Below are 26,918 nucleotides of genomic sequence, written 5' to 3'. Positions count from 1 at the left end.
TGTATTAATGGGTATTTAATTCTATGAATAAATAAATAAATATTCTCATATCAAGTTCTAAATTTTGAGCAAAATCGATCCGTGAGATGGAGTGATCCAGTATGCAAATAACGCAAGAAAAAAAAACCCAACAGTTGCTCGAAAAGAATTTGTTGTATATGAAAGGTCAAGTCAGGCCCTCCCTGGACCATTTAATTTATACAAAAATGAAACCAATATCTACAACTTGTAGTTTTATGTTGCAGGAAGCACTACGTTTTCGCTATCGTTTCGTTAAATAAGCAAACAAACGACCCAAAAGACACGTTTATAACACCATTCTGATGGTATTTGAAAAGTTCATTTCACGATAATTAAAACATCGTTGATTGAAATACGTAGATTCGGTGGTCCCTTTCACCATCATCGACCGCTTGTCGTTATTATCGACGAGAAATCGAATGCGACGAGCGTGGTGGCACGGACCTCGGCCAAAAGCCCCGAAGCTGCGTTGCATAAATTGGGAGGGCCGTGCGTAGCGCAGAATAAACGCAATTTATCCAGCAAGATCGAAACTCGCTTGATCTGCCGCAACTGGGTCAGACCGACGTACGCTCGCGTCGGGGGTGAAATTAATTTCGAGATTGTTCGTTATTTCGCTCGACGTGCGACCCATCGTCGGGGAACGCGGAGCCGTGACTCGATTACACCGAAGAAAGAACAACCGTTCCGTGAATAAAAAAAAAAAATAAAAATAATCGGACGAATTAACGCCGACGCGAATCTTAAGTCGACGAGTTCGAATCGTCGATGGGGTCGAGGCATTCGTCGAAACGAGCGGTCGATAGTCGAGAGCATCCTGGAATGTGGAGGATTTGTCGCGATAATTAGGTCAGCGCGTAAACGTGGAACGTTCGAGACGCTGTTCGCCGGTAACGACGAACGCGACGGTTGGTTTGGTAAGGTTCGTCGGGGTCGTGATCGAACCGTCAGTCGCAACCGGGTCACGACGCGAACGTCTATCCCGAGCGGAAGCGCCCTGATAAATCTCCCCCGTATCCTGGGATAACAGACGCGGGCGAAACATCGTAACGTAATTTCACCGGAGGCTGTTCGTAGTCGGGAAATAGGTTCGCTCGAGTCGGACGTTCCTAGGCCATAGTAATTTACAGAGGGTTTGAAGAAGTTTCGAAAATGTTTCGAGCTGTTCCACAGAAGCGAACCTCTGTCCACTTGATTACTTCAAACGATGAGGGAAAATGTTACACGAATGGAAGTTTTAAGGTTTAACTCGTTACATCGATGGCTATAATAATACGTAGTTGTTCATTTTATGAAGTCGAGATCAAACTCAATGTTAATTGCTAACAAATAATATTGATCGAATCGGAATATCTTATACAGTCGAACCTCGATAACCATTAACTATAATTTATCGTTTCCAAGACATTTGAATATTCGTTCTACTACTTTCATTACGGTATGTCATAATCCTTAGTTTACGTCAAATTGAGCGCGAATCCGGAGTCAGCAAAAATAGTGTATTACGAATTCTACCTTATCACAAATATCCCCGCCATATTAGCCTTCTCCAAAAATTACACGGCATGGATTATGCGAATCGTGGTAGATTTTACGAGCTCAAAAGCAGCTGCGAGTTTCATCTCTTTAATACTGTTTACCAATGAGACTACTTTTACCAGCATTGTCAGTGCAAAATCCTCGCTGGTAAAAGCATAAATAAACAAAATATTTCACGTTCTTAAATTAATCACGTGCAAGTGAACGCCATGACCCACATCCATGATTGCTCACATAAAATAGAACTGATCGTCGTGACCCCACCTTGATCGTTGTGACCCGCACTCTGATTGACCTGACCCCGTACAAGTGGATGTCATTGATCGTAATAGCTTTCTTTTTCGTTTTAAAATAAATGCAAAACGAACGCTTTGTTACACTGTACCAAATTGAAAAATAAAATAATTTCAAACGACACCGATATTTAAATAATTTCTCTCAAGTGGTAATCGTTGCTCCATTCGGTCCTATCCCGCGTATAATAACGATAGTCCATACTATTTTTAATTTTATCCGTCCATAATATTTTTCCACCAAACAAGTTTCTATACTCTCGCTTTGGCAAAACGTGTACTCTGATTAAGCATGTAACACTCCATAGTGCAGCTTAATGCTTTTAGGGAATACTATTCCAGTACATTTAGTACATAATCTATCCATCTATCCATGTATTTCCCATTGGTTCTACTGCTCGTGTAGCCCATTGCCACGAATTCTCCTACTGAATTATAATCTCCGTAGAAACCCGTAATACCACTTTGAAGCGGTGTTGAAACATTAATCACTTCTTACATACTATCGAGCCATTTCTGTTTACCCAAATAAATCGATGAATTATTATTAGAATTACTAATTTACTCGACTCGTAGCAATTACCAAAAATTTTTTAAAATTAAACTCGTAACAACTTGGGGTACACAAAACGCTTCGCTTTGCAAAATATTGAAAATAGTCTACGAAACGAATGAAAAATTAGAAACCACCAATTGCAATTTTTACTCCATTCTACTTTAAAGACATTTTTCTATACAGGGTGTTCGGCCACCCCTGGGAAACATTTTAATTGGGGATTCTAGAGGCCAAAATAAGACGAAAATCAAGAATACCAATTTGTTGATGAAGGCTTCGTTAAACAGTTATTAACGTTTAGAGTTCCGACCGTATTAAATTTTTTTCTCGAAAATGCGCAAGATTTCGGGGGTATGTCTATTGACCAAAAATGATTGTAATTGACTCCCGGAACCGAAAATAATTTTTCCAAAACGATTTGAAATTTTTTTTTTCGTCGAAAAATTTCACATCTTCTCGAATTTTTTTCTAGAAAGTAGGTAGGATTTCGGGGGTATGTGTATTCACCAAAAATGGTTGTAATTGACCCCCGGAACCGAAAATAATTTTTCTAAAACGATTTGAAATTTTTTTTTTTCCGTCGAAAAATTTCACATCTTCACGAATTTTTTTCTAGAAACTGGGTAGGATTTCGTGGGTATGTGTATTCATCAAAAATGGTTGTAATTGACCCCCGGAACCGAAAATAATTTTTCTAGAACGATTTGAAATTTTTTTTTTCCGTCGAAAAATTTAGGCACTACCCCCTGTCGATTTTTCCTAAAAATTCCTTTTTCATGTTTAGTAATTTTGTTTGACTCTCTACAGAAAAGTTGTCTAATACTCTTTTGTAGGTACCCATGAGCTCTACTTCAGAAAAAAGTTTCACTGAAATATATTCATAATTGTAGGAGTTATAGCTGTTTGAAAATTTGACCATTTTTATGGGGTTTTTCTCATTTTGCGGGGTCAAGGAACAACTTTTCGAATATTTTTAGAATTTCTGCAGATTCTACATTAAAATACGCGTCGTTTGCTTTTTTAAACTTCAAAATCGTCCAATCCGTTCAGAAGTTATGACGTTTTAAAGATTCGCATGAAAATTCGGGCAGTCATTTCTGGCCAGAAATTATATTTTCGGTAAGGAATTTTTTTCTCGAAACTGAGTAGGATTTCGGGGATATGTCTGTTGACCGAAAATGCTTGCAATTGACCCTTGCAACTAAAAATAATTTTTCCAAGGTGATTCGAAAGTCTTTTTTTTCACCCAAAACTTTCAGCACATACTCGAATTTTTTTCTCGAAAGTGGGTAGAATTTCGGAAGTATGTGTATTCACCAAAAATGATTGTAATTGACCCCCGCAATCGAAAATAATTTTTCCAGAATGAGTTGAAATTTTTGAATTTAATTGCTAATAACTTTTTAACGAAGCCTCCATCGACAAATTGGTATTCTTGATTTTCGTCTTATTTTGATCTCTAGAATCCTTTATTAAAATTTTTCCCAGGGGTGGCCGGACACCCTGTATAGGACGAACGCGATCGCGTTTACGGACACGGTTGGAGCAACGAAGACTCGAGATTTGGACGCGTTGCATGCAGGAGGGAATGCAAGGAGATAAATAAGAACCGCATATTAGAAATTCTCGTTCGATCAGGAGAAACGAGCTGCGTTTCGATCTTCGACGCCAGTCGAGTCACGGTCCAAGTTCGCGCACGGTAACTGGGTCAGCAGGATGCGGAGCGACGTACGCTACAAATGGCCGTTTACCTAGTAAACGCAAAGTGCATCCTCTTCCGTTCCGGTCGTTGTCGTAAAGTAACTGTCGCTGTCGTGTAATTTCGACGCGAATGGCGCATACGTATCGGGCGTAAAATAAAGTAACTCCGCGAGCGGGTTAACGAGCTTTTTCGTTCCCGATCCTGAGACGAACAGATCCACAAACGGATAATCCTTTTAGCGGACACTGGACCGCTGAGAAAATTATTCTTTCAGAAATACGTCCGTTTATTTTATTAATACCACCACCGCCTCCTCGGCGAATCCTCCGCCTTTTCGATCGAGCGACATTTTATGGACATTTTTTGTACGATTAGGATCCTTGTTAGAACAAATTCAAGAGATGCAAGTTTTGGTAATGGGTGTCAGGTAAAATGTAATTCCTATAAAAATTTATTTGTGGAATCAACTGTTAAATTTCTGTATGTAACTCAAAATCACATACTGTGCTAATCACATCCTGAGATTTAAGTAAATATATAGGTAAATCATATATCAATAGTCAGTTTTCAAACGAAGTTTTAAAAATAGCGTTTGTTCGCGAAATAAAAGTGGTTTCCCCATGTATAGTTTGTATAATGGTTTGATGGATGGCAATTACATGTATAGTTTGTATAATGGTTTGATGGATGGCAATGGTTGAGATGCCAAGAGGAATAAATTTGGATAAATTCAAAATCAAAATTTTAGTCTTGCAGAATATTGTACGGTTTCGATGTGGCAGTGAATGTGTTAACAAGCACAGTTTATTTCTCTATAAACGTTTTGACTTCAAGTTCAAGTTCTTTGCAGTACGATCGAAGTGAAAACGAATGTTACTTTCGACTTAAACACGAGAACATGTTTTATATACGTGAGAGTGTTATTTTCAACTTATCACGGTGAAGTAATGAATATGTACAAGTTATGCTAACTGGAAAGTTAAACTTAATCAAGTTAAACGTTTCGCTTGTCTAAGGGGAAGAAAACGCGATTAATTAGAACGAATAATTCAGATACTTGAAAATACAGATACTGGATATGAGATTTCAGAAGTCTCCAGATTATAGGGCATTGAAGAAGTTAGTTACTCTCGAAGTATACTATCAAAATACGAACAAAGTCTTAGGTTACTTTTTTGTACGCTTCTTTCATTATATTTGTATTTTTGAAATATGCAAACTCTTATTGATCTCTCTTACTCAACGATGTAATCGTGACGTTCAAACACGATCGAGCGCTTACATTTTCGTTCGTTACAAAATATTTCACTCCATAATTTCCATCTACTCTAAATTAAAATTTGTATCTACGTGAGAAGTTCGGCCAACGTGCAACAATTTAATCCTAACGTTCAAACACGACTTAAATGTTTGTTCGTTACAAAACATTTCACTTTATAATTTAAATTCTAATTTTGATATAAAGAGTAAGCAGTTATTTACCTTCTGTCATTGAAAAATTTGCATCCGCGTAAGAAGTTTGCCCATTTACAGGATGACGCGGCACAGCGCGACGCAGTTCCAGCAGAGGATTTCGCAAACGATGTAAAACGGTTGCGTCGCGGGCGACATAAAGCGTCTGGAAACAACGTGCTTGCGTGCAATTGTTAACGCGGCGCTTTGCTGCGTCGCCCTGTACTCGAAATATACACCCGTTACGATGATTTGCAACTATTCGCTCGCATATTATCGCGCGTAGTACGAGTCGAAGCTCCGGAGGAATTCTATCGTCGATCTAGATCGCGAAGCTCTTCGCGTTTTCAGGCGGAAGAAAACAGCTGGCGGCGTAATACGGGGAGCAGCAGCTCGGTCGGCGAAGCGAGAGGGTGCAGGTGAAAAGAGGGGCGGGAGTTTTGCGCAATAATGGCACCCTCATCGAATATCTCCGTATATTCCGCGACGTCCACGTTACAGATCGGCTAAGAAGAACGTTACGCTCGTTTTCGTGAATCCGTATCGTTTGAAACTACGATCCAAACGACCGAGGACCCAGGACGAAAGGGTCTCGCCATTATTGGGCGAAAACTTCGCAGTTATCAAGTAGACTGTCGGGATCCTTACCGTCCAACGACACGCAATGTCTCCAGGCGAAAATACGCATCTCGATTATTCGATTGGTTCGCGTTAAACGTAGATCTCGCGCTCGATGGTCCGCACGTCGCAGGAGGGCATCCCAAAACTATCGATTCGCGATGTTCAGTCTTCGATCTCTAGGATCACGGGCACCCGTAGCGTTTCGCGGGGCTCGAGACGCCTCGAGGGCTCGGTGGAGGCGGTCGTATTCGTCATCGTTTCTACGCGCACAACGGTAGAAAGCGATCCCTCGGAGGTAACGTTCTCGCCTCGATCATCGCGCACGATCGTTTCATCTCTCGGAGATCTCGCGCGACGGAACGACGCGGGGATACTGTCGACGGTTCCAGAGAGGGTGGGACGCGGTGATCGTCCCGATCGGAGACTGCAGCCGCTGGCGGAGGTGGCACCGATAGCACCAGCGGTGGTATCGTAACTACCGCCGATAGCGGAAGCGCGCGCGGCCCGTGCACACACCCGGGACACAACCGAGTAAGAGGAGACGAGAGAATGCAGCGACGAAGAAGAGGAACGAAAGTAGAGAGGAGTGGCGTGGCGAGGAGAGGCGAGGAGGGAACTGCCGTTACGGAGAGGCAGCGAACGGTGCCGCGGGGGGTGGCAGAGGTGCAAAGAAGGAGGAACGGGGGTGTGCAACCTGCGCGCAAGCGTCGAGGAACCCGTCACAGGGTGTAGCCGCGCTCTAGCTGTCAACCTGCTTCCCTGAGATGCACGCTCCCGTACCCGAGACAGGTGAGAAAGCCTGGCTTCGCCGCCTTTATCCTTACAGGACGGTGTCGTACGTTCCGACGACACCTATCTTATCGTCCTCCAAGACCCGGCGACACCCTCCATTCTTACTCGTCTCTCGCGACGCGCGTTAGGCTATCTCTTTATCGGCGAACATGCTCGCGACGATCGGAAAACCCGAGGCAATCGAGAACACCGCGATGTCGCGTCATCGTTACTCTTTTTAATCGCTGCTTGGCCCGTTCCACTTTACCCTCCTGCGAAACGGAAGACATCTATCGATGTTCCCGCGAAATGAAATTCGCGTAGGGACCATCCCCCTCCTCGACGGCATTAACCTTTTACGGGACCAGCGTAGCTCTAATCCCCCGATCGTACGATTTAATTACGAGCAACTTTTCAAACGTGCACGGGTCCCGAAGGTCGTCGTAAATAGAAACGTTCCGCAAATCGAAACTATTTTACCCGTAGGAATTAGTAGCAAATGGATTAGCAGTGATGATTCGTAAGTTGAACACTTCTATCCCTCCCATTCGAGGGGATTCTTCTTGGAGACAGCGAAGCGCGAAATACGATATTTGAAATACGATATACGAGCGGGGGAGTCGGCGCCGATTTGTATAAAAGACAAAGCTTTTTTACTCATTTTCTCGCTAGCTCGACTGCCGGTGTCGAATTTCACCTCCGCTGCACGAAAGACGAGCAATGCTCATCTTAAGAATCATTACTGTAATCTGATCCTGGACCTCAGACGACTGCTTTAAAATTTTACGACAGTATTTTTACTGTCAATTCTTACAAAATCTAGGGAAACTATTAAATCTATAACAACAAATTGAGGGAACAAATTAAAAATTTTAAGACTGCATCTTGAAAAGTGATGAAGTTATCGAATGATATAAGCGAAAAGGGGTCGAGCTTCCTCGAGTGCTCGTAATATATCAATTACATTAGAGACGGAGATTTGAAAACCTACTCTCGACTATTTTCAATTCAATCCGGTAAAAAGAAACTACAATCATTAACGAAAAGGAATGTGTGGAAGCATACGAGAAACGGACTTCCGGGGCATATGAGGATAATAATAAGGATGGAAATAAATTAACTACTATAACATAGTTAACTAGTTATTATGGTATATATAAAGAAACAATGATTGATGAAAATTTTTACGACTAAAGTTGACCCTGTAAAGTATTTTAAAGTTCGTTCAACTAGCCATGATTTTCTTTTCTATTTTTTCGCATACTTTCTTCAATGCCTCTACCTAGTAATATAGATAACTACTTAAGTATAAAAAATTTGTTCCTTTTCATTCATTCTGTAAATATTTGTTCGTGGGTTTAAATAGCTTGACTATGTGCTCTTGCACGTTCGTTCTACCACGTTTCCGTTACATCGATTTGATCTATGTTCGTTTTATAGACAACGTTCGCATTATTCAAGAGTAGGGACAATTGGATACATAATTACAAAGCGTTTAATCGGTGTGAATTGACGATTCTTGTTTCTCTCAGGTACTGTGCCCTCGCTACTATTTATATATCGTAATTTGTATTCTATTGTTCTCGTATTAACTACGCCAAAACATTTGCAACGCGCCTCGTGTTTCGTTATGTATACGAAAGAGAAATTGCCTTTAATGTTCCACGGGTATATTTGTTTTCATAAAATACTAACAGTGGAAAAAATATTATATACAAATATAGAACTGCAAAAGAGAAAACATCAACGTAACTTGTTTGCACACTTTCGTTTTCATTGTTGTTACAAATAATAGATTACTGGATATTGAAATGTCGAATTTCTCTACTAAAGATCACCATATTAATATTTCGACCGATTAAATCGAAATTTCTAAGAACAAGAGCATCGTAAGCTCATGAAAAATTGTTTTAGTTTTGTTGGGACCATTTTTTTGACAGTTCCATGTCACACTCTCTATATTAAATATTTAAGACGAATAATTGCCTTTTGATAAATACTATGCAAACGGACACGTACCATGCGGATACAAAGAAAACTGCGATGGTCGTATTTCTTTGCTGCTACGTGAATATTTTCCGAAGTGGAAATTACTTAGAGAAAACGGTCCCCGTTCATTTTCCCGTATTTAACAGGAGGTACGTGCGACGGTGATTATTAAGAGAGCTACCGATGCGATCGTACAAATGAAAAATGTCGTGGATATCGAGGATGAAAGGAAACGACGCACCGGAAGAAAATCAATCCGCGCGCCTTTCGTTCGGTTGGTCGCGCACTTTGCTCGATTATCAATTTCGTGGAAACGTTTGCGAGCAAAAATTTCTCCGGAAATCCAGTTTTCCATTGTTGCGAGAAAAAACGACCAATCGGAGAAGCTCCGGAACGAGAAACGTCCGCGTGGTCTTAAAATTTCCTCGTTTAACGATTTCAATTTATTCATCTACGTACAAAACCTTCGTTTTGAAATTATTCGTATTTACTTCACGATATAAGGCGTCTCGTAAAATGTTACACCCCGCTTCGAGAGTAATTAGTGAACGTAAAGATATTGAAATAGTTCCATTCGAGTTATAGCCATTTTTATTCCGCGTGTACAGTAATGTATAGTTTTCAAGCGACGATCTTTACCCCGATTTCAAGTAACAAAATCGAACGGTCGACTAGTGAGATCGACGAAGATCCCAGGCGACATTGTTGAGATAGTATTCATGAAAGCATTATCAATGGATCGATCGAATTTCCCCGATGATAATGTATACAAATAAAATATTACAGTATTGCCTCGCTTCGTGCATCAATCTGGGTCACGGATACTTGCAACGGATTCACCCCATCATTTCGTTTACACTTGTTCGTGTTGAGCGATTAGAGTGGCCATTAGCTGTGTAATTAAACATTTTTTAAGCGTGTATGCGAAAATATAAATATTTTCTTCCTTATGCGTTAGGTTCGTAGTCACTGATCGGCAACTACGTCGAAAGTGGAAACTTAAATGGGTGACACATGTGGCAACGGAACAAGAACTGAAACACAGGTGTTATGGAGATGCGCAGTAATATCAAACGACGCGACTAAGCGCGTGATTTAAATTGTGCAATTAGGTTGAAATATGTATGGTCCAGTTTCATTTATCTATTAATACGATACTATAATGATTCGACGTACGTATTATTCCCCGATAATCTCAATCTAGGTTATTCATCTCAAAACCTTTCGTATAATTCTGTACCCGTCTCGTCCTTATTTTTATTACAATTATTGCTTTTACAATTCTACCTTATACGTGTATCAAATATTATATAATTTGTTATAAATAGAATCTAGATGCGGGGCCAATATAATAATCAAACGAATAAATTTGTTTTGACGTTGCACTTTTAATTATTACGTAAATTATATATCCGCTGAAGTATAAAATAATACTCTCGAGTGTTGTAACGTCCAATTCATTAATTAGTTTGGTACGTATCGCATTGATATTTTGAACGAATAAACAAAGCATCGAACAATTCCACGGTTCTAGTTAGTTATCATTAAACGATAATTATTCATTTTTCATTGCGATGCCATCTACCAAATCGCTACAATAGAAATTTTGCGAAATTATCTTAGTTGCTAAATTCTCGTACGTGATCGTAAGCAGAGGAGAAAAAGATAATATACCTTGACTTAGATTCCAATCATAATGTTACGAAACACCTTGTATATGGGTCGAGGCCCTATCGGCACAACCGAAGAGTAACATTCGTGCGATCGCGTTTTTCCTTGGACGCCTATCGTATCCGGAAGGAAAAGAGATCGAAAGGAGGCCGAGAACCAACGAAAGGAACGCAACGATGGAAAAGGCTCCGATCGTTCGGGTTTTTAATTAACTTGAACCCCTCCGAAAAAACGAGCGGACGGCACGACCTTGTCGCATCGCGTCCATAGAATCGGTTATCGAAAATCGATGCTGTTCTCACGGGAACGTTTTACCGCGATCAGTTCTCTGGCGTTTCAACGTTGACAAATAACCGAATCGATCGAGAACACGAAAAGGGAGCAACGGGAACAAAATGAAGAGCACCGCGCGATCAAGTAAAATTTTAACCTTCGAATGGCGAACCTGGGTCACCTATGACCCCGCCTCGAACGGTCACTCGAACGATGACTGCCGAAACTATACAAGGTGGGTAAAAAAACTCTATTTCCTTGAAATATTCTCATTATTTTCAGGTATAAAAAATTGTATACGGAAAGTTGTACCGTGCAAGGACTTTTCTTTATACTTTTCTTATATCTCGCTAAAACAATTTTGATGAACTATGAAACAACGTCGTCTAAGGTTACGGGAGAATGGTGGATATTCGAAAAAATATATTCGTGTAAAATTGCAATTTTTCAACCGTCGTGTCACGTTTCAGAATTCCTAATTTTCCCCTGAGGAAAGAATCGAGCGATATTTAGTTCAGTGAACAAACTGATCCCCCCCCCCCCCCTCCCGTGTTCTATCCACTGATTCGGAAAAATGTTATCAAGGGCACTTCTTGCTGGCTGAAAAGTCCCTACGTGGCCTGACTGAGACTTGTTTTTCATGCTACAGACAATCTTACTCAATGAATTTCAAAATAATTGTTTGATGACGAAGAAAATCACAGATGACCAACAACTGTTTCAACTGCATTAATCGTTATTTCTATTTGTTTATATTGTACTCTCTCAGTATGGTCTACAATTTTTATAATTATAATAGAAATTCAATGGGTTTATTGGCCATAAAATAAGTAAATAAATAAAAATCCCTTTTGTTTAAGGTTCCAGAGTAGAATACTCCCTCGAGTACGCGCGGTTCGGGTCGGAAGCGACCCGTAGACGAATAAATCGGTGAAAATCGAGCGTAGGGTCTATGGCCTCTTACCTTCTCTGCCAAATTTTCGTTTCTTCTTGCCAAGACCGGTACCGGCCGACGTGTTCTTGCCGGAGCCCTTGTCTTTGCTCTTCCAGCGCGTCAACATGCTTCTCAAGCGCTTCAACGTTTTGAACGTAGGCCAGACCGCGTCATTCGCGTGATTCGCGAGAATCGCGCGCGCACGCGCCTTCAAGACTCGCGGTTCGGGCTCGATCGCGACGAGCGATTCGCGCGATCGAAAAACGTCGGGCGCGTGTCCGCGCGGTCTCGCCGCCTCCTCGCTTCGTTCATCACAGACGACGACGCGTGTCGTCTCCGTTCGCGTCTCGTTTCGTCCACGGGATCACCTAACAACTCGCGCACGTCGCGTAACTCTGCGGAAGAACGTGGAAAATCAGCCACACCGTCAAAAAAAACGTTCTGAGCCCGTCGACGAGAAACCAAAACACGCCAATGTCGAAGCTTGGACCACGATTATTAAGGCTCTGGACGATACGCGAACGTCGTTGAGAGAAACGAACGCAACAATCGCGGCATCTGTGACGTCGCCATCTTCCGGTCGCAGAGGGTGGGCGGACTCCGAGCGTGTCGCGGACCGAATCGGATCACTGGGTCAAAGGAACGCTAACCCTTTTCGAGGGTTGCTCCGTGCGAAACCACCGAAACGAGCTACGGACGCGTACGGTCGCCGTGCGTCAACGTCCAAACAGCAAATTTTTGATCGGTCGCGGGAAAAGCGCGACCTCTGTCTTGCATTTCGAGCTCGATCGAAGGCATCTTTTGAGAGCGCAGGACTCGACCGAGTCGTTTCGATCGAGAAGAGCAACGACACGGATTCCTCGACATCGACACACAGGATTCGCGACGCACAACCGATAACGCTAGAAAACTTTTAAAGATTGAAAGAGAAAGGGGCGGATTCCGTGCGTTCGTGAACAGTCAGAGTATAACTCGGAAAAAGAAGGAGAAGAGCAACAGGGAGAAGAAGACTATCAAGAAGAAGAATACAAGGAATATTATCAAGTGTATCGTGCTCATGATGGTTGTCGCATCGTACCTTGAGGCTCGTGCGACTCGATTTCGAATTACTTTACCGATTCCGAAGAAACGATAAACGAAACGAAAACGCAAACGCCAAGGAATAAAGGTCACGATCGATCGTTCCTCGCGACAAAGAGAGAGAGAGGGAGAGCAAGAAGAATCCACAGTCCCGCGAAAATTTCTATTCGCGACGTGAATGTATTTTAATAACACCGAACACAAGAGGATCCGTTTATCCGGACCTATTTTCCGAGTTAATAAACCGAAACACGTCCCCTCGATCCGCGCCGCAGCACCCACGAACTTTTCGCTTCCAAGTCGATTGCACGGCGAAGGTCGCGACCGAGGTTGAGCCAATTACAGCATCGGTTCATCGTACTTCGAGAACGAGCACACACCGTCGACGGAAATTCCTTCCTTTACCCGCGCGATATCGTCCGAAACTATTTTTCCGCGAAAACTAAACCCTGGAGAGGAGATTCGAGCGGAGATTCCATTGAAATCTTGCTATCTTATCCCGAGGTGCGTCGACCTCGGCGTATGTACACGGAAGAGATCCAGCCGCGGAGCAGCCAGGTTATCCACCGCTGTCGATATTCAGGAATTCCCCGGGGGAGTCGAGCGACCAAGACGTTTCCTCGTCGGGGGTAAAAATATCGTGGACCGCGGCGAGAAAGACACGAGCACCGACTACGCGTCGTTTCACGGGCAACCGGCTCTACGGCAGCACCGCCACCCTCGAGGATACCCGACAACCGTTCGTTTATCCGCGTTTTCGCCGACCCGCCGCGAGGAGCGTCGCTCCTCCAACGCGATACACCGCACTGGCACCGGTGCGTGCTCCTCCCTCGCGAAACACGCGTCGTCGAAGGTCGCGATCGATCGTAACCTCCTCGAAAAGAGACCTCGAACCGTCTTACAAGATCCGCCGAACCTCGAAAATAAGATACAACCACAACTACGACCACCACCACCGCAGGCGGCGTTGCACCACCACCACCATCGTCGCGTCACTCCACCACCACCGACCACCGCCACCACTACCGCGACGACCACTACCTACGCGTCGTTTTACAGGGTGCGCCAACGCCGGTAGCACCAGCAGCAGCGGCACCACCGTCGAAAACCCGCCGAACGGAACGTCGTCGCCGGGATCTGCCCGAGTCCCGGCACTACGACACCCTCCCCTCTACCGCTACCCTTCTCCGTACACCTTCCCCTCCTTTTCGTCGTTCGTTCCTACCCCTAGCGAGCCTGTGCTCCCTCCTTTTCGATCGCAGTTACCTCGACGAGCGCTCTCCTTCTCTATCTTCCCTTCTCGTGACGTCACGGGAATGGAGTCGGGGATCGATCCCTGAACGCCCACCTCGCTAACGCATCCTCCCAAATGCCCCTGCTACTCGCCGCCCCGAAAACATTCGACCGTTTCACGACCTTTCCCGACCTCTCTCCGTTTCCCACGACCTCCATATATCCACACCTACGCCACGAACATGGAGGGATGCGTGCCTGCGTGGCCGCGTTTCGCAACGCTCAGGGGATAACAAGCGGTCTCGCCTGCCCGAATTCTTTCGTTCGAACGATCGACAAATTGCCATTATTGTTCGTATTATACGGACAGACGTCAAACGCGATTCAGAAGTTGAACGTTTTTATCCAAGAAACGTCGAAACAATCTTATCTTGAGCATACAGTGGCGAGCATATGAATAGAGAAACAATTTTGTCAATATTTAGCAATATAGAGGGTGTTCAGCCACCTCTTGGAACAATTTTAATGGAAGATGCTAGAAGCCAAAATAAGAATATCAATTTCTTGATTGAGGCTTTATTAAAAAGTTATTAAAAAATTTCAAATCATTCGGGAAAAATTATTTTCAGTTGCGGGGGTTGATTACAATCATGTTTGGTGAATACACATACCCCCGAACTCAACTGTGTTTTAATAACTCGTTTGATACTATTTTTTCGACCGAACCGTCAGACGTCAACGAACCCATTCTGATTTATTTGAAGAGCCTGTTTCCAACGCATCACGATGTTTTGATCGGAGTAACATTTATCAAGGTTTTGTTTTGTATAAAATATTGAAACAGTATATCGTTAAAATGATAAATTTCAAATTCGTTGTGATGTACACTTTTTATAAAAAAAAAGTGACTACGTATGCATTTTCCCTGGACTTTCGTCAAACTTGTCGATACAGTGTTGAAAAGAGCACATCCGTCCAGAGAAAAAGTTCACACTTTGACTCACGGCTGTTTGCTAGATCGCAAATCCTGTTAATGAAAAGCTTAGTTTCTGTATATGGGTAGCCTGAACGGAAGAGCGGATCTAACTAATCTTGCAGATGCGTTTATGTACTTTTGTGCCACTCGGAGTAAATGATCCAACTGTTCAAAATTTCATGTAAGAGGATCAGGTTCGAGAACGTTTCTCTGTGCCCAGGAGTATCGATTCTCACAAAGGAAGCCATCCAGATGGCCAATTAGTTTTGAAGAAACTAACGGTTGGAAATTATAATATTTCGCCTTTGAATGCTTGAAATGATTATTTTTAAATTTCTTTACGATCGCGATAAAATTATAAAATTGCAATCCACCCGTTGATCGATTTCGAGCGCGCAGGACTTGCAAAAACTAAAGCTGCGCTCTTTCTAGCGAATCAGAATTTCTATATCGAGGCGTGCAGTCTATGGACGTATATTTATGCACTCTAGAGGCGAGGTGAAGCTGGCACTACGCAAAGAGAGAGAGAGAGTTCTGAAAACTTGCGGCTTCTTCAAATCCACGGTTCCTCTTTGAATAAAACTCAGAGTTTTAAGGGCCTTTTGTGGAATATGTTCTTCGAAGTTGAGATAGAAGTTGCATATAACTTCCAGCTTTGCATTGAAGTTACCATGTATAATAATACTTCATCATCAATTTTATACGGACTAACGAACGATGTATTGCTTTTCTTGGTCGTTTCAATGCATTGCGTGTATCTGTTTTATGTAAAAAGCGAAGTAACTGTGATCGATCAAATTGCGTATTACGTTTATTTATCCCTTGCTTAGTTTAACGGAATTAAAGTTTGTGCTTCCCATTAGCAGTTTAACAATTATAACTCTCTCGCCGTTTCCCCTGACTCTAGCTTTGTTTCACTGTGTCCGTTCCAACGTCTCTTATTCTACTTGTATTGCACCCTCGCTTCTCATTATGTGCTGTACGACCTATCGATTGTTCCGTGACGTTCGTTGACACTGATTCAACGTAACAGTCTGTAGAATATCTTGAACCTTCTGCACCGAACGACCCCAGAGAATTCCAGCGAAAATCACGAGGGATTACATGCTCCACTTTATGTGTTTGCATATTTTATGGATTTATAGCATGAAAGTATAAGCGTAGTCATGTTCGATACATTGCCACGTATTATTATATTAATAACTTGAAAATAGTTCATTTACTTGATGACGGTTTCAAACCTTGATTCTACTTATTTTCGAGAGAATGTCGTTTATCAATTCAATTTAATTAAATTTAACCCTTTATCAGTGACAGTTACGGGCAGACATTTTGTGTCCAACTAGACTCGATTCAATTGTAAGGCAACTTATGTTGTAATAAAATCATACATGCGTTCTAGTACGCGTATTTAAACGAGATTCTTGTTACAATTGAAATGTCATAGCCAAGTAATTTTTGAAAAAGAAAACTTTCTTCGACAATTCTTGGATCGATTTAGTCAAAATTGCGAGACTGGTAACCTGGATAAAATAATTTTGCATCGAAATGTTCGTAAACGATAGGGGCTGTAAAATTTGTTTTCTTTCATCAAGGAATTACTGGAATTCTGTATGCATCTCGATTGTTGATTTCTGGTCGTACCTTGAACGAGCCAGATCACCGATACGCGTAATCGGTAATCATTTAAACCGACGGCGCGGAAGACGCGCGATTCGAATTGCTCAGACATTCCTCCCTATTCACGTCGCGTTCCGTCCCCGTGAATCGTTGGCACGATTCTCGTTTCCAAATATCGGCCATTCGTATCTGCATTCTCGTCTGTGAAGCCCGCTAATTTGCATACATATTGAACGGGTGCATCGACCAGCCGAAATTTTACGGAATCATGTCGCTTCTTTATCGGCCCCCCCCCCCCCCCAGGTATCTGTTTGTCCTTCTCGTACGCGGAAGTTGAAGACAACTGACAAAATACCGTCGAACGGGCCAGCCTCCTGTTTCCTGTTTTATTCATCCCGAGTTCTACTAAGCTCTTCCGTCGGAATAGATGGAAATCTCCATATCTTTGAAACATATTATTCGACGCAGTGCACTTTCTACAGTTAAAATCGGTTTCGCGCAAAGTCCGATTTCTGCGTAGTCTCCAAAGATTAGGGTCATCCCCTCTCCATTAAATACCTTAGTACGCATGGAACTCAGAAAATGTATCCAGAGAGCGAGAGAGAGAAATGCAGTTTGAATTCTCCGAGTACTCAGTTTACGTCCCGTAGTATCGCTATGAAGTTTCATCGTTTCTACGCGTGCCTTGGCAAGCCTGATTCAATCTACGCGAGTACTTGGAAGAAAATATATATTGATTGCACTGTTTACAAATAACTTGTTCCAAGTACGATGCGATGTAAAATCATTAAATATGGATTTTAGACTCGAGAACTTAGTTTCTGACAACTATCATTAATAACTGTCAACAATGGTTGGCTTATGGCCATCGTTGGGCAACAATTAAGTTGACATTAAAGTCAGCGAACCAGTGAAAATGTCTTAACTTTGGGTGGGTGATAAAGGGTACAAAGAAAGATTCATGACCTATTGCTCTTTGTTGAAAGAAATTCGTACAAACGACGCGACTTATCATTCCTCAACTTTGAAATCTTGTTGCAAAATATCCGATATTTGGAAACTATCGTCGAAAAATATTGTATATCGTTATCCATCGACTGTCTACGAGTTTCTTTCTAGAATTCCAATAATACCTACGTCGTCGCGTCGATTCCAGGCGCGGAGACAGACTTTCAATCCTTTCCGAATGAAATACCAATAGTTTCACGCGAGGGCGTAAAGTCTTGAGTTCTGGCGACGCGAGGAAGGATGTGCGAAATTATTCCGTCCCGAAATTTTATTGTTCGATCCCTTATTGTATTCACGACGTCAGAAACCGCTCGATCGGTTAGATTAAGAGGCTTTTCGACTCTGTGTCCCTCGTAACTTTCGCGTATGGGTCGTTCCACACCGGAGGTGTCCTAAATTTGATTGCAGCAACGTTTATGGCAGAGATCCCGGTTTTCGACGTCTACTAAAGCACGCGTGCATATATGGCACGTGAAACGCGTGTTGAAGATTTGAGGATTATGCTAAGATTTCTCGATTGCTGGACTCGACAAACAGCTCTCAGTTTTTCTAGCGTTAAAACAGAATCGTTACCGAACTCCTGAAAAATACACGATTCCAAAATCGTGTCAGACTTTGGTATTCTATAAATTCATCCACGTATACTTGGACTCAGCGTACACAACACACTAATAAACTTGGTCAAAGCATCGTGTTCGGAGTCAACGATAGAAGAGACACAAGGCAGGACGCAACAGAAGCTTCCGAAATTATGTAACTTTAATGTCGCGCAGGAAGGTTGCCCGTTTGACTTTGCACGAACGAGCCGGAAAGGCGCTTTGGGACTCGATGCAACCCTAACCCCGTCCTCTGCGTACACTTTTCTCGGTCGTCGCTTTTACTGAAACCGTGGCGATTCATTTTAATTTCGCTGCATCGTCGAACGAGCCCGCGGATTTAAAAAAACGCGACGCGTGAATATCGACGCGACGCTCGAGAAGCATCTTCGACTATGAAGATTAGGCAGGAATCTGACACAGGGAAGGACCAAAACTCTTCAACTTCGATTTCAATGAATTTTTTTTTTGATATACAGATTTTCAATGGCGTAGCTATTCGACAGTTTAAAAAATTTTTAATGTATATTCCGAGACAAAAACATAACACATTTGTTAAGTATCTGGTGCAGTAAACTAAAGAAAATAAATATTTCAATACGTTCAATGTGATTGAAAAGCTGAAAAATATTAACAATTGGATATCGTTAGTTAATTGTTTTATATTTCAAGTTTTTAGTTAAGATCATTTTCTCTGTTCTTCTATTAAGTAACTATGCCTGACATTTCACTACCCCCTGAAATCGTTTGAAGCTATTAAAATTCAGATAATAGATTTTTTTGGTCAGTCTCAAGTCCTTGTAGCCTCCCTCCCCCCCATCTTGTATTCGCCATAGATCCTTCCCTTGTGAGTTTTGGGGACTGCAGAGGGTGAAATTTCTAAACAAAAGGACCACACGCGACTCTACTGTCGCCATGCCAGTCGTCGAGACCAAAAAGGGAGCTTTAGACGGGTCACAGCATACTTCACTCGATCTATGGTGGCTAAATATTTAGGGTTGGTTGAAGTGGTCGTACTGGAAAACAGAAATCTCCACTCGTCACCGTGGCGCCGAACTTGTCAACGAAACAACAGTGAGTTTATTTGTTCCTTCCCCAGGGAAAGTCCACTAATGGTAAAACGTAAAACAGTGCAGAGAAGAGGGCTTCGTTAGTAACTTTCAAACACAATAGAATGCAGTTCGAGAAAATTTAGATTCAAATTTAGGTTCATTAATCTCTTGCCTTACTATGTTTTAGTATAGAATTTTTTCGATACAAAACAATATTTTCCCGATCTCTGTCATACAAGTAAAAATATACTTAATTTATGTTTAATTTAATTGATCGTTACCTTTTATATTAGGTACATATTTATAATGTTGATCGAATTTGCTTAAATTGTATAATCTTTAAAACGAACAATTAACTTGAAGAAGTGGAAAATTAATTTCTAGGAGCACACGATAATACTAATAAACGCTTCTTGTTTTAAATTTAAAATATAATACAATCAAAATGTTAACACTAAAAAGGAAATTGTATATTGTTTATACAGTCTTGGAAAATAAAAATATAAATCAGTAATTTAATATAGTAGAACACAGTGTCAACTGGCAGAAAATCGACAGATACAGAAAGGTACATATATCCTCGCATGACCTCATCGGAATAAACAACCTATATCAGGCAACAGCACATAATTTATCCCAGTGGGGGTCTACTATACCCCAGTACGCTGACTTACGGGTTAATTTAAGATCGTGTGTGCCATAGTCAGGCGTTGAATTTACGCGTTGAAACGAACATCTAATCTGCCATTGCCAATCGATTAGAAGACAACGAAACCACGGGGAAAAATATTGCAAAGTGAAATATTGAATAGTAATTGAAAGAAATGGTTTAGAAAAGGATAGGATTCTCTAAATAATATACTTCTCAATTGACTGGGAACTAAATGTTAAGCAGTTAGACAATCTGAGGAGCATTGGCGTAGTTCCCACTTATTGGGTGGTCTTTCGATACCGGTTGTACAATATTCAGTGCCAAGTCGTAGCTTTGAACATCGATTTCGCGAAATTATCAGGTGACTTGACGAAGTAGTATTGCGAGACGCGTGGGCGTTTGAGAAACGGTGGGTGCAAGCACGCATCGATGTGTCGAGAGTTTCATCGAGTCGCAAGGTCAGCGACCTTCCTCGAGACTGACTAGAAGGGCAACCGTGTATAATCATGACCGCCGTACCTACTCTGCGTCGAGTCGCGTCGCGTCGTCTCGACTCGCCAAGTAACCGCCTCATCGGATGACGCAACCCTACCCACGTATCGTGGGATTAAGGAAATCTTGACCTCGAACGCCAATCTCTACGCAAAAACAGTGTTTCCCCGCTCAAATGCAACCGAAACGACTCCTATAGTTCAAATGCATCCGTGAATGATAGGAAAGGGTTGCAAAAATCATTGTTTAATTTATTTTACCTCGTACAACGTACCCCATCTAATTTGACCACCCTATTATATGGATGACAGGATTTACCACTATAGAACTAGAAAAATTAATTCTCCAGTTGAGATGTTGAGGGATATAAATTTAGTTGGATACGAAAATAAGCACCGAAACAAATTTCAAGTTATGTAGTTTGCAATGGTGTACGATCGAAATTTTGGTCTTGCAGAATATTATACGGGTTTCATCAGCGAACGTGTTAAATATCAAATTTGTTAAAAATATTACTTCTTTGGAAAGAATAATTATTGCTATAGATCTACCGCGCTGCAGCCAATCGCGATCGTCCGCAACATCTCAGCTTGCAACACTACGTGTTTCTCACGTCACCGGAATGTACGTGCTTCTTGTTTCACGTTTCATAGATACATGTATCTAATAGGGATGTTTCAACGATATAATATGCTCTGAAATTAACGTTCACGTCTGTGACCTTAACGATTGCATTGATAGATGGAACAAACGGAACAAGCAGGAGATTTTCGTGGTTCCGCGAAATCGTTTGCTGGAGAAAGGACCAGGACGCGTACACGAGTACGTGAAACCGTAGTACCGTTGAGTCTAAAAGAGGCTTAAGACGTAAGAGCGAGATTTGTCTGCCGCGCGAAGGAACGTGCTTGCACGCGACGCGATGCGATGCTGCTCTTGGTTTGCCTTAAGGGTCTCATCGAAATGCACGGTCATACACTGCTCGGCAAGGCGCGGTTCGCACCTTGTCCGGATAAAATTACGATCTGCTAGGAGCATGGGGCGAGGAAATAGCAGAAAGGGGCCCGCGAGCAACTTCGACGATCGGTGAAAGGGTCCACGAATTATTCATCTTGTTCCACGAGAAATTCGGAGCCGAAGACATTCTTCGTTGTTTCTCAACTGTTTATGAAACTGGTTCAAGTTCATTTCTTCATATATTAGGATATTTAAGAGTTCAAATTAAAAACAAAAGAGTGGTTCTCACTCAGCAGGAGAAACTGTAAAACTGTTTTCTGAGTGAGAACCACTATGACATACACGCAGCTGTACGCAGATTGCCGTTCTACAGTCGGAACCTTAAACGTAAATAACTTTTTAACTAAGTCTCTATCAACAAATTATTATTCTTGATTTTCGTCTTATTTGTACCAGGGGTGGTCGAACACTCTGTATACTTAAGATAAGATAATATTATTTACTGCCAAATTAATCATTTCGACGTTACCCCGTACATGTCTCCCACATGAGCAGGGCTTTAAGAAAATGCTCGACGAAGGACAAAATTGCAATTAATAAACGTTATCAAAATGTAATAAATACCAAAATAAATAAATAAATACAAAACCACTCACCCTTCTGGCGTAGCACGCGCTGCATCTGGTCCGCGATGGCGTTGGGACTGGTCCTTCTAGGATCGGGGCCCGAATTCCATCCAAGGTCCCCGTACACGTTGTTCCTCGCGGCTCCGGGCCTCGTCGCGTTGCCAGGCGAGTCTTTGGGCAATGGCGGCAACGGTCTGTCGGCGTCGTACTCCGCGGCGTCCAGACAGTGACCGACGTCACGACGGTCTTGATGAGAGAACACCGAATCGCTGTCCGAAGCGCTGTCCTCGCTCCTGTGTCTACGAGTCGGCGGTTCCGGGGCCGTTCCGTGTTTCGTCGGCCAACTTCCGCTGGCCAAATCGGGCCCTAAAGCTGACTGGTTCGAGAAGCTGACTCTCTTCGCGCCACCAGCGGTCCCGTATTCCGCGGGGTCGCCGCCGATCAAGCTGCCCCTCTTAAATATCGGCGGAGGCGCGGTTTTCCCGTCAGCGTCGTTCACGTCCTCCTCGTAAATCGAACGAGTATCGACTTTCCGCGGGATCGACTGCGTGTCGCCTCGATGGAAATGCGGGGACGCGCTTTTCGATCGTTGCATCTCGAGCCTGGTCGGGTCCAGTGGCTTGCTAGGCGCTTCTCGACGGTCCCGAATCGCCTGTTGGGGCCTGACGATCAGCACAGGTTGATTCTGACCCTTCTGCATCAACGGTGGTTTCCCGGTGGGGTTCCCTTTCGTACGACGACGATCGTCCGTCCAGGCAGAGGGGTCCGCGTACGCGGTGGATATCGAGAGATCGGTCGTCACGGGACCTCGTGGAGTCCCTTGCCTGGAGGTCGTTGGTCTTCCAGGACTCTTCGATCTACCTCGCGACCTCTCCTCTGCCAGATTCTGCTCGTAGATGCGCCTCTGTTGCTCCTCGTCCAGTTTCTTGAGCTGCTGCCAGTACACCGCTTCTCTGACCTCCGGCAGATCAATTTTTCGACCGGCCTGCCTGGGGCTGGCGGTCACCGGGGTCGCGAATGACTTCCTGCGCGCCTCGAGCGCCTTCTGTTGCCAGTAGAACGCCTCCAATTGTTGTCGAGTTTCTTGCTTCGACGGGGATAGAGCACCGCCGCTAGTGCCTCTTTGTCCGTACACCGGTTCCGAGACTCTCTGCAAATACACGGGCTCCTCGAGGGATCGTAGTTGCAGCAACTGTTGTTGTTGTTGAGGAGGAGGACCTGCGTTCGAAGACTGTTGCGTTTTCTCTTGAGAGGGAATCCTGGGCCTCTGAAGTTCGACGTGCGGCGATGCAGGATGCTGCGACTGAACAGCATGATTCTCTCGACGTTGACCCTCCGTTGACCGTAGTTCGAGCGACCTGCTGCATTTCTCCGTTCTCGGGCTGCTCCTTTCGGACTCGACGCGTTTCTGTGAATTCTTGGCGGGCGAGGAGGCTCGTCCTTGGACCCAAGCCACTCTATCTTCACAATCCTTCTTCTGCACGTTCGACCGATAGGATGAACGTTGGCTGGGAATCGGTTGACCTCTGTGCCCATAAATAGGTTCCGGTCGCGGCAGTTCCGCGGTCAGGTTCGCGGTCGAGCCCTGTCCCGCGAAATTGGCCATCCTCGAGCCGCGAAACGACTGATCCTCGCGTGGATTCTCCGCGTGATCTTGAGACCGTGGCTCGAGAGAGTTGCCCGCTTGAAGCCTACGCGGGGAATTCGTTATGTGAACGGGCGACTCCACGGCATATCGCCTGGACTCGTTCGACGGACGCGGTATACGCGTCTCGTACGGCGTTTCCCTCTTCGGCGAGGCTATCAGGATCTGCTCGTTGGGCTGAGCCCTCCTCGAGGGCGGCGGAGCGCGCGCAGTCGGCGACGAAACCGTCTTCCCTTGACTCGGTGAACCCGCTGGGCTGCTACCTACCGCTTGGCTTGTCGACTGCTCGTGCCTTTGATCGTCGTCCGGCTTTTCGGCGATTTGCAAACTCTTTGTGGGACTACGGTTCGACGGCGTGTCCCTTTTCTCCAGAGAGCCCTCCATCGAGCGGTCCAGTTGCTTGGAATTAGTGGGGGTAGAGGAGCGATCCTCGCAACCGGAAGGTGGGTTCTCGTCGTATATGCGCTCGTCCATGCAACGAGTAGACGATCTCGAGGGCGATTTCTCGTTCTCGTAAATGCCCTCTCTGCGACAGTCCTCGTCCAGGTCCCTGCCCGTTGGCGAGCCGCTGTTTCGCGGGGAGTGCAGGTAATATTCGCCGCTCTTCGAGCTGGACGGGGAGAACTCGCTCTTCTGGCTGGAGTTCGGCGTGCAACTGGAGTCCGCGTAATCACCGGACTTCTGACTGCTCCCGGACGATGGATACTTGGGCGATCTGCCCACCAGAGGAGCTCTGTGATTCTGATTGACGATCGGCTGACGCGTGATCTTCACCTGAGCGGAAACCGACTTCAGAATCAGACCGGACGCGTTGTCGTTCTCGTAGAGACCCGGCTCGTTCGAGTAATTGGACTTGTCGGGCGCGAAGGAGTACGCGTACGGGCTCTTCCCATACCTGGTCGTTTGCGTTGGCATCTCTTCCTGCTCCTCCAGGTAGTTCTCGTAGTTGGACAACTCCGTTCGCGAATGGGGGATCGCTGGTAGAGGTCTGTCGATGGGATGGATCGCCCTGGGTCGCACGAAGTATCTCTCGCTAGGCGGGGCCGAGATCCTGCCCGATGGCCCGTGATTTCTATGAAAAAAATAAGATCGTGTCGCGTGGTTCGGTTCTTGCAAGCTGTGCTTGCGCTCGAGCTGGCCGTATCTCTGGCCGAATTCCTCGCGCTTCTGACGTTGCTCGAACTTCCTAATGTCAGGTGATATGCCAAGGTGAGCGTTGTTCCTCTCGATCCATCTCTCGTCGGGAGCGATCGAGCTCAGACTGGAATCGGTGGTGTAGGATCGAGGCGGTCCGGCTCGATCGCGCAGAAGACTCTGATCGTCGTCTCGTGTAAAGTGATCGGGAGTGCTGGTTATGGGGCCCTGATCCGGGAACAGTTCGCGTTTGATCTCGTCCAGTCTTTCTTCGATTATGGATCCGTTCAAACTGTTGTCCAACTTGACGTTTCTCTTGATGTCTTCGTTCAGGTTCATCGTGTCCGGGGACCTGGTGTAATTTCCGTTCTGTTGATAGCGTGCAAAGTGTCGGTCATCCTGTCTCTTACGCTCTTTCGATTCTTTCTTTTTGTAGTCCTTCCGAGAGTCCTTCGGCGAGAAGAAACCCGGTAGAAGTCGACGAAGCCCGAGCTTCTTCTTCTGCTTAATGACAATAAGGATAATGATAGGTTTATCGCGATAAAAAATGCGTATAGAGCGTTGAAAACATTGTATGTATCAGAGTTGGATATACTTTATCCACGAATAAGGAATACTAATTAGAAATTCAACTATTTTAATTTACTAATGTTTAAAAAATTTATGAGTTAAATGTAAATTGGAAGTTGGGTTAGGAACGAGTGAAAAATTTGTGATTCACGAAGAAAATTTACTCGACTCTGGTACGTATACATGTATACTTTTTTGTTGATTCGTTGAAACGTTGGAGTAGTAAGAAAATATCAAGCAAAGGTCAATGTACCTTTTAAGTGAATGAATCGAGCAGCTGGTAGGTGCGAATGAAGAGTGTTTGAGATGGTGTAACGGAGGATGTTTACCCTCGGTTATTGGTTATTGGCGAGAGAAGAGCGAATGAGTTCTTAAAATACACGTGGACTTTTGTAGTTCAGTGTTTAGCAACGCATCGCACGAGAGTGTGCGAGAGAGGATAAGAGTGCAGACCAATTGAGAATCGAGAGTCGTTCAGTCGATGAAACGGTCTGATTGCAAATGAGCATTAGTCGAATTGAGAAACCAAGTAAAGAGAGTGATTTGACCTGCGAGTTGCGTTCAACTCGGTCCACCAAGTATGATCGTGCGGGAGCTATTTTTAAATTTAATTTTTTATTGCTAATGAAATATTTCGCAAACATTCACCCTTTGTAACTCCTATACGTGTTACAATAAAGCATTATTTTTATTTGAATATTAATATTTGAATATTTTAAGATTAATATTTGTATTTTCTATTTTATTTGAATATTACGTTAAACTTTGATGTGCAGTATAAATCAACATAAATGTGCAATGTAATGGGCGAGATCCAACGTTCGAGGACTATTAAATCTACTTTTTTACGTACATATTCCGTGATGTATTCATTGCAAAAATAGATTTTACATTTTTTTTTTGAATAAAAATATCAGTTACACGCGCTGATAGAATTAAGTGTACACAGATGTGATTTCTAAGCTTTGGTAGTATATCTTCATTGCTCAACAACGTTCTCGTAATAGCAAACACAAAGTTCAGGAGTTCGTAATATACTCGTCGTTCATCTGACAAATTTAGCAATATCCTGAGAGACAAAAATAGATCGCCTATCGATGGAAACGTATTTCAAGAAGCAGAACGAGAACTGATTGGAATTGGTGAATTGGAACAGTGACGTTTCCAAGGACGATTATAATTTAGAAAGCGATACTGATATGGTACAGTTTTGAAAGGCTGATAAAAACAAGCAAATCGGAGTAAAAATTTCGAGGCAAATACCAGTAGACGATTCTGAAATCCAAGAAATTGTTACAGTAATGATTCTCAAAATGAACAACGCTCCGGGATTGGCACGTTCATCTTTCGTACACCGGAGACGAAATTCGACACCAACAGATGGTTACATATGTATACACAGCTCGTATCGAGTTTCAAATATCGTCTTTCGCGCTTCGCTGGCTCCAAGGGACATCC

At 43.6% G+C, this 26,918-nt stretch overlaps 1 protein-coding gene across 21 annotated transcripts in view; it reads right to left on the bottom strand.

The window, feature by feature from the left end:
- LOC143347603 (uncharacterized) overlaps positions 1 to 26,918 on the bottom strand; it is a 207,180-nt gene that overhangs the window by 145,176 nt on the left and 35,086 nt on the right. For all 21 annotated transcript variants that reach the window (XM_076776915.1, XM_076776913.1, XM_076776932.1 and 18 more), the window contains exon 3: positions 22,142 to 25,391. In XM_076776915.1, coding sequence (XP_076633030.1) covers positions 22,142 to 25,391 — 3,250 coding nt within the window. The remainder of the gene's footprint in view (positions 1 to 22,141; positions 25,392 to 26,918) is intronic.

This window comes from Colletes latitarsis, chromosome 11 (genome assembly GCF_051014445.1).
Source record: "Colletes latitarsis isolate SP2378_abdomen chromosome 11, iyColLati1, whole genome shotgun sequence".
Lineage (NCBI taxonomy): Eukaryota > Metazoa > Arthropoda > Insecta > Hymenoptera > Colletidae > Colletes > Colletes latitarsis.
This window is presented reverse-complemented; position numbering and strand designations above follow the sequence as displayed.